Below are 16,691 nucleotides of genomic sequence, written 5' to 3'. Positions count from 1 at the left end.
ATCTCCTTGTAACATCTTACATGATTTGTGTGAGACAGTCATTTGATGTAGACTCAAAATGTTTCGTATTGATCATTCGATCACTTGAAAATTGCTTTGAAGCTAATAGTTTGTTTGAGACAGCTATTTTCATCTCCCAAGAATGGTTCAATGGTTGAAATGAGAGTTTAGAACGATTAACCATGATTGGATATAAACACAGTATGTGTACTTGCATATGTGTAGTCCAAGACCGACAATTTAGTATGCATAAACGTATGCGCACTGGTTGGTCAGGTGAAGTCCGGGAGATATAGTATGCATACCTGTATGCGTACTGGCGAAGTCCGTTGAAGTACGGGAACTTTAGTATGTGTAAACGTACGCGCACTATATTCAATTGTGTTCGGATGTGAACGACAGTATGCATACCTGTTTGCATACTGGCGAACACAGTCCAAGTCCGGCTACTTAGGTATGCGTACCCGTTTGCATAATTGAGTAGGTTATGTTCTAAAATCGGTTTGTTCATGAACTAATACATTTATATATTAAGGAATGCAATCTTTTGTAAACCGTGGCTATAATGTTCATGAATTGATTCTAGTGAATCAAAATCGATTTTGCTTCAATTGTGTCTTATATACTTCTATGAGAATATAAATAATTGAACAACTCTAGAACTAGTTTCATTTGAGTCATTTGAACTAGTTATGGTTAATATGAATATGGTTGATATGAAAGTGTTCATATGGCTAACTTCGGTTAACTATTTTTGAGTCAACAAAGGTGCGCACGTTTAGGTACGGCTACTCATATCTATATGAAGCCACTTTTTATTTGTGTGTAACAAGCTAAGTTCGATCTAATGGTTGAAAGATATAAGCTTGAGTCTAATCAGGTTTTTATCTAACAGTGAATATTGAATGCTTTGTTACCAAGGTAGCATTGATTGCAAACCCTGATTTGAAGACTATATAAGGGAAAACTCTAGCAAATGGGAAACCTAATACCCACACCTCCTGTGTGATACTAGTTGCGATTAGAGTTGATTCTCCTTTAACCTTAGGTTTTTCCAAAACCCTGTAGGTTAACGACTTGAAGACTTCATTGGGATTGTGAAGCCAGACCCAACTATTTTCTCCGTAGTTGCGTGTTCTGATCTTACTGTTTTATATCGTGATTGAGTACTATCTTCTCTAAGATTGTCCCGAGATTTAATCGCCGATAGACAAGATAAAAAGTAATCACAAACATCTTCGTCTCATCGTTTTTTGATTCCACAATATCTTGTTTCGTTACCATACGATTAAGATTATTGTGAGGTGATTGATATTTCTAGGATGTTCTTCGGGAATATAAGTCCGGCATATCAATTGGTTCTTGTTCACCTTGATTTATCAAAAGACGAAACAAAACTCATAGATATATTTGTGGGAGACAAATTTATATATTCAATGGACTTTTTTGTGTGAGACAGATTGGTTTATCAAGTCTTGGACTTTGGGTCGTAGAAAATCATAGTTGTGGGTGAGATCAGCTAAGGGAATCAAGTGCATAGAGTCCTGCTGGGATTCAGAGACGTAAGGAGCGCAACTGTACCTTGATCAATGTGAGATTGGTTAGGGCTCAACTATATTACAGTCTGAAGTTCACTTGGAGTACGCTAGTGTCTGTAGCGGCTTAATACAGTGTGGTGTTCAAATCTGGACTAGGTCCCGGGGTTTTTCTGCATTTGCGGTTTCCTCGTTAACAAAATTGAAATATCATAGGTTGTGTGTAAGTTCAATCAATTGTGAACCCAACATTTGGTTGTTGATTAAATTGACTGACACTTGGATATTGGTTTTTGATACCGTCCAAGTTATTTCTGATATTCAATCGGGCTCGCAAATTCCTATTTGTTTGATTGCAGATTGAATTGAGAAATTGAGATATCTCTTTGATATACTTTTCTTAAGATTGATTCTGACTGTCTAGTTGATTCTCTTGAAAGTATAATGGAGTTAGTCCATACATATTGCTAAGCGAAATATTGGGTGTGGTTGTTAGACCCCCGCTTTTTCAGGAGGTATGCGTACCCGTTCGCATATTGGCGAACCCAAACTATGTCCGACCACTTAGGTATGCGTACCCGTTTGCATACTTGAGTGGGTTAAGTTCTGAAATCGGTTTGTTCATGAACTAATACATTTATATATTAAGGAATGAAATATTTTTCAAACCTTGGATATAATGTTCATGAATTGATTCAAGTGAATCAAAATCAATGTTGCTTTAATTGTTCTTGTATACTTATAACACCCCGAGTTCCGGATCAGGATCAAACCCGTACGGAGATCCGAACTCGAAGCGTTACGTGTCGGAAAGAGACTTATGCATATAATTCTTCTAATTTATTTATTACAACAAACGTAATTTAACTTTCCTAACATGAATTGAAACATATGAATTTGATCATCATCTTTAACAACATTTTCAACAAACATATTATTTCAAATTACATTTCAAGCAATACAATATAATCACTAAGCTACTCATTCTTAGCTTTCGCTGCGCCACTCTGATAAATCTGCAAGGATGTCATTTGGGGTGATATGACAGCTCAATAGAATGCATTCCCAATTCTCAAAATATGCGCAAACATAATCATTTTATCAAGCAAAAACATATACCAAGAAACACATTACGACTTCAGCGAATCAATGTTATATTCAACAATCACTTTACCAATAATGTTTCTAATAAATTATCTTATTTAGATTCCAATCATGAATTCACAAAGCCAATAATATTTCCAACAAATCATCTAAATTCATATTCAATACATGAGTTCATAACATCAATAAGATTCCCAACAATTCATGCAATTAGATTTCACACATGAGTTCATAACACTAATAATATTTATATTGTCACAACAAACCATGAGTTTACAACACCAAGATAATTGTCAACAAATCATTCATCAATGATTCAACACATATATTCACGCATTAATATAGTCACAGAGAAACCATGAGTTCACTAATCATCCATTTGGGATTTAACACATCAATTCACAATTCATCCATTTAAGTTTCAACTCATGAGTTCATAAAACCAATTATGTTTCCAATAAATCATTTAATCTATATTTCGACACATCTCACCAACAAATCTTGAGTTTACGGTACAAAAACCTTGGTTCGTACACCCACCTATCGTTTATCGGTACGGACAACCTCCATCGATGGTCATGAACGAAAGTTCCTATGGGGATCATACCCATCTGCTCTCAGGGATCATTACCCGTTTCATTCACAGTACGAAAACCTTGGTTCGTACACCACCTATCGTTTATCGGCACGGACAGCCGCCATCGATGGTCGGAAAAACACAAGTTCCCATGGGGATCATTACCAATTTAACTCTCGGGGATCATTACCCGCCGTTAGCATGAAACGGTATTCCATCTAACGGAAAAAACATGAACTCATTTCATTTTGAAATCATTTTTACAAACAATACAAGCAACCATGGCTTAATAGTATACTACAAACATTATGTATTTATCTCAAGCATTTAATCAAACACACTAACTGCATACATTTTACATTATGTGTTTCAGGTGATAACTTTGTCTGATCATCTTCATATTTTACAGGAACGTTCTTAACACATTCATATATTACATCACCAAAATTCACACAAAACCAACGGTTCAACCAAAAGATATTTGGTTTATATGATCATTCTAAAAACTGGGCAGATAACATCATATTAGAAAAATATTCACAGTAAATTCATTTTATTCCAAAATCAATCAATTCCAAATCAAAATGAAAGATAAGATGTTTATCCACAACTTTTGTTAAGACCAAAAATCATTTTAACATCATTAAGACGTCCTAAGAACATCAAAACCACATCAACACGAAACTGTCCAGAAATTCAGAAACTGTCACCCAAATTGAAACAAACTTTCAACGGTGAATATGCGGTTAAATACTCTCAAATTTTAACTCTTGATACCCAATCATGTTATATACCAATAATAAAAGTCTGATCATCGATAATATGCATCAAATTAAATGGACAAGTTTCAGAGCCCTAATGATATAAGAGTAAACAAAATTGAAATCAAAGTATAACAAAGAAACACAAAGAGAAAGGGATTAAACATTCTACCTCAATTAGATTGATCCTCTACTGATTTTCATAACCTTCTTCTCTAAAAGAAACATTAGCTTCATTTCCTTCTTCTCCTTAACATTTGGTTTTCTAATATGAAATTCTCTTTCCCAATTTTGGTTATAATACTACTAATAATAATTAAACATTTTTATTATTTATTTTACTTTAAATGCCTCTTTATTTTCCTCATATTTAGGTGATTATATTCACACCCTAACTTTCTAGTTCAAGCAACCCACTTAGCCTAAGGAATAATAAACAATAATCTAAGTTAACTCGTTAAAATCCGACCCGGAAAGGTAGCTAAAAATACAGGGTATTACAATACTTCTATGAGAATATAAACAATTGAGCAACTCCATAACTAGTTTCAATTGAGTCATTTGAACTATTTGTGATTAAGATGAACAAGGTTGATATGAAAGTGATCATATGACTAACTTCGGTTAACTATTGTTGAGCCAACAATGTGCACACGTTTGGGTTTACTCATACCTAAACGAAGTCACATTTCATTTGTGTATGACAAGCTAAGTTCGATCTAACGGTTGAAAGATATTAGCTTGACTCTAATCAGGTTTTCATCTAACGGTGAATATTGAATGCTTTGTTACCAAGGTAATATTGATTGCAAACCCTGATTTAAAGACTATATAAGGGAGAACTCTAGCAACTAGGAAACCTAATCACCACACCTCCTGTGTGATACTAGTCGCGACTAGAGTCGATTCTCCTTTAACCTAGGTTTTTCCTAAAACCATTATAGGTTAACGAGTTGAAGACTTCATTGGGATTCAGAAGCCCGACCCAACTATTTTCTCCGTAGTTGCGTGTTCTGATCTTACTTTGTTCTATCGTGTTGAGTACTATCTTCTCTAAGATTTTCTCGAGATTTAATCTCTGATAGGTAAGATAAAAACTAGTCACAAACATCTTCTTCTCATCGTTTGTGATTCCACAATATCTTGTTTCGCTTCCATACGATTAAGATTATTGCGAGGTGATTGATATTACTAGGTTGTTCTTCGGGAATATAAGTCCGGTGTATCAGTTGGTTCCTGTTCACCTTGATTTATCAAAAGATGGAACAAAACTCGTAGGTATTTCTGTGGAAGACAGATTTATCTATTCAATAGACATTTATGTGTGAGACGGATTTTTTTATTAATACTTCGACTTTGGGTCGTATCAACTCTTAGTTGTGGGTGAGATCAGTTAAGGGAATCAAGTGCGCAGAATCCGGCGAGGTTCAAGAGGCGTAAGGAACGCGACTGTACCTTAATCAATGTGAAATTGGTTAGGGCTCAACTACATTCCAGTCCGAAGTTAATTGGTAGTAGGCCAGAGTCTGTAGCGGCTTAATACAATGTGGTGTTCAATCTGGACTAAGTCCCGGGATTTTTCTGTATTTGCGGTTTCCTCGTTAACAAAATTTCTGGTGTCTATGTTATTTCTTTTCCCCATTATATTTTTATATAATTGAAATATCACAGGTTGTGCATAGTTCAATCAGTTAGATAATCCAACCGTCGGTTGTTGAAATAAATTGGTTGACACTTGGATATTGGTCTTTGGTACCATCCAAGTTATTTCTCATATTAATCCAGCTCACAGATTTCTATCTGTTCGATTGCAGATTAATTTGAGAAATTGAGATATAACTGTAGGATGTATTTTCCTTGATTAAGTCTGACTGTCTAGTTAATTCTCTTGGAAATATATTGGAGTTTGTCCATACAAATTGCCTAAACGAAATATTGGGTGTGGTTGTTAGACCCCCGATTTTTCAATTGGTATCAAAGCAGGCAAACACGTTTAAGACCTTATAAGCCTGTGTTTGTAGCAATCTAGTTTCTTTGGATAGATTGTCTCATTCTCAAGCACATAAATATGTCTTCCAAAGTTTTTGATTATGCCAAATATCTTGGGCCTACCTCAAAGGATAACTCCTTAGATGATTCTTCCGAATCCCGAGGTAGAAAGTTTTTGCTATCAGATTCTGGAAACATGCGTCCTGATGAGCCAATTCACACTGTCAAAAGATGAAATGGAACTCACCAGAACTTTAAAAAATCTGCTGAGATTATTGATTTCCAAGATTCTAAAATAAAGTCTCTTGAAGAAAAACATGCTCAGCTCATTGATGAACTTGAAAAGTCTCTTGGTCGAGAACGGGAACTCTACTATATTGTTGAGTCTTTCTCTAACAATATCGAAAACCTTGTTCAACAAACTACCCTACATCGTGAAAAAATTAGTGTTCTTGATGATATTGTTAAAGAAGATTCAATTAGAGAAAAACGTTTGATCGAGACTCATTCATCAGATCTGAACAACATTCGTGCTGAAAAAGAGAAACTGGTCGCATCTTTTCTCCTAGCCCAGGAACAATGCAATTCCTTGAAAAAGTAAAACTCTGTCTTAATGAGTAATTTTTCTTCTATGTCCTTCTCTACTTCTCACAAGGGATTACAGTACATGAAGAATATTACTCCAAAGGAAGCATCTACTAAGAAATGTATACATAACTTGCAGTCTTCTAATAGAGCTATGAGTTTAGAACAAGCTCCTTCCGATGTACATCATCCACGATCCTGTTCTTTTTGTGGGAAAAGAAATCGTTATCATTCACATTGTTTTGCGAGAAAGAAACAAATTTTTGATCTTCAAAATTTACTTCTTTTTGTGGTTGACAGGGTGAATTGCCTGGAAACATCAACAATGGATTTCATTCCTGCATAAAACCAGAACTCTCATGCACAAGGTTTCCAAAAACATTTTTCGAGAAATCCTTACAAAAATCGTGTTTCTTTTAATAGTGTTAATAATCACACTACTAATGTACACATTCCAAGTGAAAATGAGAAGAAGTCTGGTAGGACTAAGTCTAGAAGATGGAATTTTCTCAATTCTGATTCTCTAGAACCAATCTCTATAGGTCCTAGATTTAATCCTCAGAAAAATACGTCTGATGGATACTCAAAGAGGTTTATGTCTTATTTCTCTGGAATAAGAAATAACCAAAGAAAGTTAAGGAATACAAGGATCAAACATTTAGTTGGTATTTACAATTCATCTCTAAATTGGTCATGGTGGGATTACTTCTCACAATTTGCTACCTAGCTCTAGGTAATATTATCTCTGTATCTGTTAGAGCACTGCTCGGTCGAACTCGCAGGCGTTGCTGTCTCAAGCTTGTTTGTCAAGTTTAGTTGCCAAAACTATAAGTCTTGATTTCTAGTCTACTTATAGCTAAGTCTCGGATTAGGATAGTAAGTGTAGTTGAGCTTTAGACTTCACGGCGTTCATCGAATGAAGACGAAGAACTACTCAAGGGAACTTGTGGAACTTCATCAACAAAAGGTATGTGGACACTTGAACTCATCTATCACTCAAAAGTCTATCTACTCTATCTCCTATTTGAGACAAAGTCGTATTGCTATATAGACTTCAATTATACACATTTGGCATTTTGAGCCTAGTTTATCTCGCTTATCTATTTCTCGAAATATGTGTTGGTAAGCTTTCGCTTTAACGAAGTTCATCTTTTATTCTTGACGAAAGTCAAAAGATAATCATGTGAAAATCGCCTTGTAACATCTTACATGATTTGTGTGAGACAGTCATTTGATGTAGACTCGGAATGTTTCGTATTGATCATTCGGTCACTTGAAAATTGCTTTGAAGCTAATAGTTTGTGTGAAACAACTATTGTCGTCTTCCAAGAATGTTTCAAATGATTGAAATAAGGGTATAGAACATGTAACCATTATTGGACATAAACATAGTGTGTATTCACATTTGTGTAAATTCCAAAACCGGGAACCATGGTATGCGTACCCGTACGCGTACCGGTTAGGTTTTGGAAGTCCGGGAACTAAGTATGCGTACCCGTACGCGTACTGGTGGAAGTTCAAGTTCTATGAATTTCTGTTGGAGTTTGGAAGAGTAAAATGGTATGCATACCCGTACGCGTACTGGCGTAACCAAACTTAGTCCGGCTGCTTAGGTATGCATACCCGTTGCATACTAAAGTAGGTTATATTCTAAAATCGGTTTGTTCATGAATTAATACATTTATATAATAAGGAATGAAATCTTTTGCAAACCGTGGATATAATGTTCATGAAATGATTCAAGTGAATCAAAATCGATTTTGCTTCAATTGTATCTTGTATACTTCAATGATAATATAAACAATTGAACAACTCTCTAACTAGTTTCATTTGAGTCATTTGAACTAGTTATGATAAAGATGAATAAGGTTGATATGAAAGTGCTCATATGGCTAACCATTGGTTAACTATTGTTGAACCAACTAGGTGTGCACGTTTAGGTACGGTTACCTTTATATAAATGATGATACATTTCATTTGTGTATAACAAGCTAATTTCGATCTAACGATTGAAAGATATTAGCTTGAATCTAATAAGGTTTTCATCTAACGGTGAATATTGAATGCTTTGTTACCAAGGTAACATTGATTGCAAACCCTGATTTGAATACTATATAAAGGAGAACTCTAGCAACTAGGAAACTTAAACCCCACACCTCCTGCGTGATGCTAGTTGCGACTAGAGTCGATTATCCTTTAACCTTAGATTTTTCAAGAAACCTTGTAGGTTAACGACTTGAAGACTTCATTGGGATTGTGAAGCCAGACCCAACTATTTTCTTTGTAGTTGCGTGTTCTGATCTTGCTGTTTTCTATCATGTTGAGTACTATCTTCTTTAAGATTTGCTCGAGATTTATTCTCCAATAGGCAAGATTGAAAAGTAGTCACTGACATCTTCGTCTCATCGTTTGTGATTCTACAATATCTTGTTTCGTTAATCGATTAAGATTATTGTGAGGTGATTGATAATACTAGGCCGTTCTTCGGGAATATAAGTCCGGTTTATCAACTGGTTCCTGTTCACCTTGATTTATCAAAAGATGGAACAAAACTCATAGGTATATATGTGAGAGACAAATTTATCTATTCAATAGACTTTTCTTTGTGAGACAGATTTTTTTATCAAGTCTTCGACTTTGGGTCGTAACAACTCTTATTTGTGGGTGAGATCAGCTAAGGGAATCAAGTGCGCAGAATCCGGCGTGGTTCAAGAGGCGTAAGGAACACAACTGTACCTTGATCGGTGTGAGATTGATTAGGGCTCAACTACATTTCAGTCCGAAGTTAGCTTCGTAGTAGGCTAGTGTCTGTAGCGGCTTAATCAATGTGGTGTTCAAATCTGGACTAGGTCCTGGGGTTTTTGTGCATTTGCGGTTTCCTCGTTAACAAAATTTCTGGTGTCTGTGTTATTTCTTTTCCGCATTATATTTGTTTATATAATTGAAATATCACAGGTTGTGCGTAAGTTCAATCAATTGTGAATCCAATAAATTGATTGACACTTGGATATTGGTTTTTGATACCGTCCAAGTTGTTTCTTATATTAATCAGGATCACAAATTTCTATCTGTTTGATTTACTGATTACATTAAGAAACAGAGATACAAACTCTTTGATATATTTCTTGATTGAGCTCGCTTTATTAGTTGGTGCTCTCAGAATTATATTGGAGTTAGTCCATACAGACGGTGCGGCTACGATGTGGTCAGACCACATACTTGAAGTATGTGTCCCCTTTTTAAATGCTGACACGTCCTATAAAGTGTGCAAATTTTTGAAAAACTGTTTTATTACCTTACTGTTTATTCTTTTTTTCTTTTTTCAATTTCCTACTTTTTCTCAAAAAGTAGAGCAGTAACGTGGATTCAGAGAGGACAAGTATTTTAAGTAAATAGGTGTCAGAAAATAAAGAAGGACCACATACAAAATGTATGTGACCCGACCACATCGTAGCCGGGGCGCCAGAAAGAATACTGCCAGCGGCTAAGACTTGGCCCCTATGGGCATAACCTGGCCAGCCCTTGTTTAGTATAAATTAACGTTTAATCCCCTTTTTGGTGGGCTTTGAACAGTTTAGTCCTAGCCTTTAAGGCCTGGTATTCACTAGTCCTAATTTACAAATTCGCATACAGTTTAGTCCATATTTAAACGATTTAGTCCAAACTTCGGCAGATCTAGAAAACACCTCATTTTCTTATTTCCTTAATTATCCTTTTGATGTTTCAATTTTCTGAGAGACGGAGAAAGCGATTTACAGAGAAGACATTTGGAGAAAGAAGAACAACATATTAACTCCACTGAAACGGAACCAAAAATCTTAACCTTCTCTTAATCTCTTACCTAAAGTGAATGAGCATCATCATTTGTTGATGCAGTAATCTTAAAGAAAACCATATAAACCAGGTGAAGGTATTAGACAATATTATGTTCAAAATGTTCTCGATCTTCACCTTCAACTTCGACAGAGATCTCATTTTTGGATCGTCTTGAAGCTCAGCGTACTCAATTCTAAAGGTAATAATCGAATCGAATTCTCTTTTTAACATCACTTCCTAAACCTAATTTCAAATTTTTTTCGTCAAACTAAGTTCCTTTTGCTCAATTGTTTGACTTTGTGTTAGGTTTAGGTAATTTTACTTGTTCTACACTGAATTCGCTGTCGATTTTCTTTTTTATCTTGCTGAATTAGTTAAAGATTTGTAGAATCAAAGATATATGAATTAGTCAATTTCCCATCACATCTGAACACAGAAACTATTATCGTAATAATCACCTAAAAGAGCCATTAACTGTGTACTCAGCTGAGAAGATTTTTTAAGTTATTTTATTGTATTGGTCAATTGTGAAATTCAACATTATCCCAAATCTAGTTTTGCAACACAACAAGATTAGGAAATTGAAAAGTTTCTCACAGATCTTATATGTTTTTTTATTGTACTGATTTGGAGTGAAAATGAGGAATTAGTAGTAGATCTTTGATAATTACAAATCTAAGAACTCAAAAGAGAGCTTAATGAATTTACCTTTGCTGAAGATAAGCGGAGAGAGTTGTCGTTATTACTAATGAGAAATATGATATTAGGTTAGTTAGATTGAGAAGGATTTTAAAATATTTAGTTTCATTCAGATTTCAAGGCCGTAGTCGCAATTACACAAATGCAAGCATGTGATCTTTGAAATTCAATAGAGGATGTTTTTCCAGCAGTGCATGGTTTGCAGGTTACCATCCTATAAGTGTACATATTTGTGCACCTGTAATACAAGTGTACATATTGGTTCACCTGTAATATGATGGTTTAGAGGAGGATTTGAAGTGGTTTCAGCTGAGAAGAGCAAAGAAGGTTGTAGCTTGAGCATTTGGTATGATTGTGTTCGATTTTTGTGTTGGATTTGGACTGAATTCTTGAGCTGGGAATCAGTCAAAAGAAGTAGTTGCTGCAATTATTTGTCTTCCTACTTTCCATGAGTTCTGGTGGCCGTGTAGGATAGATTGAGACTAGTTTCAACAATTGGTAAGAACGGAAGAGTTGGGTACATATTTTTTTAGGAAATGTGGTGAGCATATGCACTAGTTTTTTTTTTAAGTTGGCAGTTTTTTCAACATACATGTTTCTATTGTATAATTATTCTGCTTTAGACGTCCCATATGAGTACAATTAATGAGTTTCTGTAGCAAATCCTTCCTTTCCATGAGAATGAAGAGACATAAAGATATGCTAAAAGATCGGAACAAGAACCAGTCTGAGTCTGTGATTCAACTTATGGACCAGAGTAAGCTTAGTATAAATAAGCTAAGAGCATCCTTAGAAATAGTAGTGCAGTTGCAACTACTAGTATAGTAATCAGAGACTTTCATGTCTTTGACACAGGCTTTGATCGTTCCGCCCAGCTGATGGCCTCTCTCACCTGGAAGGATAGTTAGGGGAGGGTTGTTTAGAATTCTTAGGTCTGCATTTTTAGAATTTATTGCTTTCCAAGCTTTTCATATACATGTCCTTTCGCATCTGCCTGATCTCGTTTCTGCAAAATTATTATGTTATAGGGTATAATTTATTGCTTTCCAATGGTGGTAGTATATATCTACATTCTGGGTCTTCTTCATTCATATTGTACTAGTGTAGAGACAAAAAAATGTAGAGTGGACTTTGTATATTAGTATAAATTTTTGTATCCAAATTTATATGATTATTTAACTATACTAGATGGTAGAGTTGTTGGTGCATATATAGCCTTATTAGGTACTTAAATTTCACATAATGGTATGCATTGTCCCGTTTGTTAGGATTTTGGAGTACTGTGTCTACAACAAGTTAATAAGGCACGACATGTATATGACAAACTACAACAAGATAGAGTTTGCAGTTCCAATGCTCAATAACTAGAGGAGGGCCAACTGGTGCTGGACTTGCTGGTGAGCTTGATGTTCATTGGGGGAGGGCCAAGTGGTGTTAGACTTGCTGGTGAGATTGCAGTTTCTACAAGATAGGTGTATTTTTTTGTACACCCGTTATACGCTGTGCACATAAAAGTGCACTGTTTCTTTTGTGCTTGATATACGAGGAGTATATGCTTGTACACCAATTTATATTAGATAATTATGATTGGTAAGATTCATTAGTATTTTTAAAATTAAAATGTGGTACATGAATTCTACTTGAGGTTTGTTAGGACATTTTTTTGTTTGATTTGGTTTAATAAGGGAGATGCTTATAAAGGTACCGCTTTTCTTACAGATAATAAATGTGACTATATATGCCCTGCTTAGCCAACATTAAGCTAGCCATTGGCTTGAAAAAGTCTCTCTTTTCTGTTGTGCTTATTTTGAGCTCAAGATTAGGTTATATAGAAGAAGGATGTGTCATATTAATTAGATATCATGGTTCATCATTTGTCTCTAAAATCATATTTTCAATAACAATATTTATGGATTTTTTGCTACTGCAGCGAGTTGACTGTTGAGTCTCAGATATGCAGACCTCGTCATTGTGCATTAATTCGAAGAAGAGTTCATCTGCAGTTCCTGCTCAACTATCTTATGCTTAAGATGGTTTTCTGACCATGACCCTTCCAGAAGGTAAGTACTACTTAAAAGATACCACAAGCATTTCATTTGAATATAAGGGTTGTTGAGTTGGCACTGTTCAAACATTTCATATGGTTCCAGTTCCGGATATAAAATTTGTTTCATTTTTATTTATTTTTTTTGTGTTTTTGCCCTTTTGGTGACATTAATTCTGTACATGAACTATAATATCCAGAACTAAATGAATTAATGTGTGGAAAAGCAACAATCGGTATAACTTATTCAAATTTCAGTAATGAGTACATAGTTAATGGTAGCATGAAATATTAAGCTACTGCTATTATATTTTGATATTGATTGTTAATGTGTACTTAGTTGTACACATGTAATTCTTAGTGTGTACATAATTATACACATGTTGATCTTCAATGTGCACGTGATTGTACACATGTTGATTAGGTGGAATTTATTTGAGCACTTATTGTTATTTTCAATTAGCTGGTATTTTATTTATCGTTAGCTCAGTTTCTGATATAGAACATACTTCTTGGCAGATAGTATATACATTTTTTTTTTGAGATTTATATCTTTGGTAAGTGTTTTCTATCTTGCATTTATACTGATCGACTATGAATCTCTGAGTTTTTTTACGCTTGTGCGTGGTACTTGCCAGTAAAGTATTGAACTGCAGTGATGTATCAAATTTTCATCTGTGCATCACTTAATACTACATTACTACTGTATTATATAGACAAATGTTCTATGGGGAGGGTGAATGGATTAGACGTCTATGACGTGGTTTACAACTCAGAAGAATTGATCATTTCCCTTACCATAAAGTTGAAATGGGTGTATCCAGTAACTGTAAGAAACCATTAAATGTTTTACTTATAAATGTACATTTGTTTAAGTAGGCAGTTAATTGTTCTAGGGACATTTGTTCTTATATGTACATTGGTCTCCTAGGCTCCCAACCTTTTAATTTTTTTTGGTAGAAAAGATATTATTTAAGCTTTCGGTGATCATGTTCTTTAAGTTGGTTCTTGTTCTCATTAGTTTTCCTTTGGGGGGTGTCATCTTATTTTCAGTAACAATCACTTGGTGATTTATTCATTTCGTGGATGGATTTTTCTCTCCAGTCTATGCTCGTCTGTCAACTTATTTGGGTTATTTTACTTTTGTCAGTTTTGAATTTTTCTCATGAAGTGGGTTTTCATGTGTACATAATTATACACATGTTTATTGTTACTGTGTACATAGTTGTACACCTGGAATGAATTTTGTAATTTAACTTCAACAAAATAACCAGTCTGGAGACTGAAATGAATTTTATAGTTGCACCTAGTAAATTTCAGACGGACATGTGTTTGGCTCAGATCTTTCGGGTTGTTCTCTAATTGTTAAACTGACTGATCTTTTTTCGTACATTCTAGGTTACTTGCTAGGAAATCCAAATGAATATTGGTTGCCAGGGTAAGCAAGCTAATGAATTGAGATGAATATCCATAATGGTCTCTCTAGAAGCTGTCATCTGATGCTAACCTCGATGAAGCTGCTCAAGGTCTGCTTTTGGTGAATTGAACTCAAATTGTGATTGTCAATTTTGACAAATATCATATGATATTCTAATCATGTATCTAAACTTGGTATGTGTTGACAACAAAATAGAAGGTCACTTGGAATTGGTTTAGCAAATCATGTATACTAGGATTAGTGCTCAACTGCTATTTAAGAGTCGCTGACTGTTTATTGTCACAGAAATTACGTGTGTACATATTGGTACACATGTAATATAAGTGTACATTGTTGTACACATGTGACAGAAATAACATGTGTAGATAATAGCCCTCTCTAGGACTCCTAATCAAATTTTAGTGAACAATCTCATTTCTTGGATGTCGAATCAATGGTTCTATGAGTTTTTGATTGTTGGTTATGACAGAAATTACATGTAGTACACCTACAATATAAGTGTACATTGTTGCACACATGTGACAGAAATTACATGTGTACATAATAGTGCACTTTAATGAACATAATGTTACTCATCATTTCTTGCACTATAAATCCAAAAACACAATGTGTTTGTTAAAAAATTAGAGGGATGTAAATAGGAGCAGGGAGAGACATGCAGTCCAGAGGTAGTGGTGAAAGACCCAGTAATTGTTGAGAAGGTATTCTCTCTTTCGCACACACAATCTAGCTTATAAGGATGAATAGAATTTTAAACGTGAAAACGCGTACAACCAAATATCATTATAAAAGTGTTAACCATACTTGTATCATTTTAGAATTTCTCATATATGATTGGTTTCGTATCATTTGTGCAGTTTTATTCACTAATTCTCTGTCTCGAAGCCAAAATATTGAAGCAGCATATCTTGCCAAGGCTCAGTAGTGCTTGCTGCTGTACTTTTAGAACATTATGTCTCTAGCACCACTGCATGTTGTTTTATCACTACCGTTACAGACCCCGTTGCTTGTTTTTCTTTTAATTTGTGTTTGATGAACTCTTTTGTTACTCACAGGCTGTATGCACAAAAAGACCATAGAATATCAGGATGTTTGTTTTAAGTAAAAGGAGGAAGATTTTGAGATGTTGGCGGCCAAGGTAATGAAGAAGGAAACATACAAGAACAGGTCAGTCTTACATAATGCTCAGAAGAATTATACTGTGTAAGCCTAGTGATCTTCTTAAATGCAATAATGGATGCTTTTCTAGCAGTACATCGTTTGCAGAGTTGCCGATTTAGCTTGACATTGTCTCTTGGCATTCAGGTTACCATCATTCTATAAGTGTACATACTGTTGCACCTGTAACAAGATGAGTGCAGGTGGATTTCACTGCCACTCTCATCCTAGAAACAAGCCTTTTTTAGGAACTGAGATGGTGGATTTCACTGCCATTCCCATCCTAGAAACAAGCCTATTTTATTTTTCCTTGATTAAACCCAAGATGAACATATGTATCATTTTTACTAAACTCTAAATAACAAATATTCTATCTTTGTGAAATAGATGAGTGTCTAGTTCTATAAGAGCCCACAACTAGTATTATGAAGGTGCCTTTGTATGGTGAAATTGTTAAAATAGGTTTGGGTTTCTTTTGAACTTTTTTATTCTAAGACTAATCTGATTGCCTTTATTTGTTATAAAGAGGGAAGAAATATCATAACTGGTTCAGTGGGCTAGGATGTCTCATTTGGAACAACTGCAACCATATCGAATTTTCCATTATTAGACCGAGTAATTCATGCGAAGGTGGCAACAGAGTTGGAGCTGCAATTGTTTTTTGGGATGAGCATGCTAAATTATCAGGTGCACTTCAGACACTGGCAGCAGATACAACTGATGATTGCAGCATGCATAAGGATGAGCCTTATTGGGGTACACCAATGGGTGGATTCGCTTCCGTAGGTGGGGCTTAGATTTGCTTAGGTGGGCGATTTAAGTTGCATGTAGTGTACAAACCGGTGCATTTTGTCTAGTCTTTGGATTTTCTGGATTTTTGTAGATATGTACATATTTGTACACTACTGTAAACTATGATTTAAAAAAAATGGAATTTATATAGTCATATGGGTACTCTTTTTGTAGATCTCGGAAAAAACTTTCG

At 35.0% G+C, this 16,691-nt stretch overlaps 1 protein-coding gene across 4 annotated transcripts; it reads left to right on the top strand.

Annotated features, from left to right (window-relative positions):
• Positions 1-10,245: 10,245 nt before the first annotated feature.
• LOC113314278 lies at positions 10,246-16,619 on the top strand. Of its 4 annotated transcripts, XR_003342352.1 has the most exons (6): positions 10,246-10,566; positions 12,335-12,512; positions 12,997-13,126; positions 14,509-14,636; positions 15,604-15,715; positions 16,233-16,619. XR_003342352.1 is itself a non-coding variant. In XM_026563070.1 (2 exons), the coding sequence occupies exons 1-2, from the start codon at positions 15,672-15,674 to the stop codon at positions 16,501-16,503; spliced, it is 315 nt and encodes a 104-aa protein (XP_026418855.1). In that variant the 5' UTR covers positions 14,652-15,671; the 3' UTR covers positions 16,504-16,619. The 4 variants fall into 4 exon arrangements, 1 of the variants encoding a protein (XP_026418855.1); XR_003342353.1 differs by lacking the exon at positions 12,335-12,512; XR_003342354.1 differs by lacking the exon at positions 14,509-14,636.
• The last annotated feature ends 72 nt before the right edge of the window (positions 16,620-16,691 follow it).

This window comes from Papaver somniferum, chromosome 1 (genome assembly GCF_003573695.1).
Source record: "Papaver somniferum cultivar HN1 chromosome 1, ASM357369v1, whole genome shotgun sequence".
Lineage (NCBI taxonomy): Eukaryota > Viridiplantae > Streptophyta > Magnoliopsida > Ranunculales > Papaveraceae > Papaver > Papaver somniferum.
The sequence above is the reverse complement of the archived record's forward strand: the minus strand, read 5'-3'. Positions and strand labels throughout refer to the sequence as shown.

Bases quoted from the DNA above. Each gene is read 5' to 3' on its own strand.
- LOC113314278 (XM_026563070.1), top strand. From the start codon at position 15,672: ATGTTGGCGGCCAAGGTAATGAAGAAGGAAACATACAAGAACAG. The intron at 15,716-16,232 runs GTCAGTCTTACA...TTTGTTATAAAG, and splicing joins AAGGAAACATACAAGAACAG to AGGGAAGAAATATCATAACT.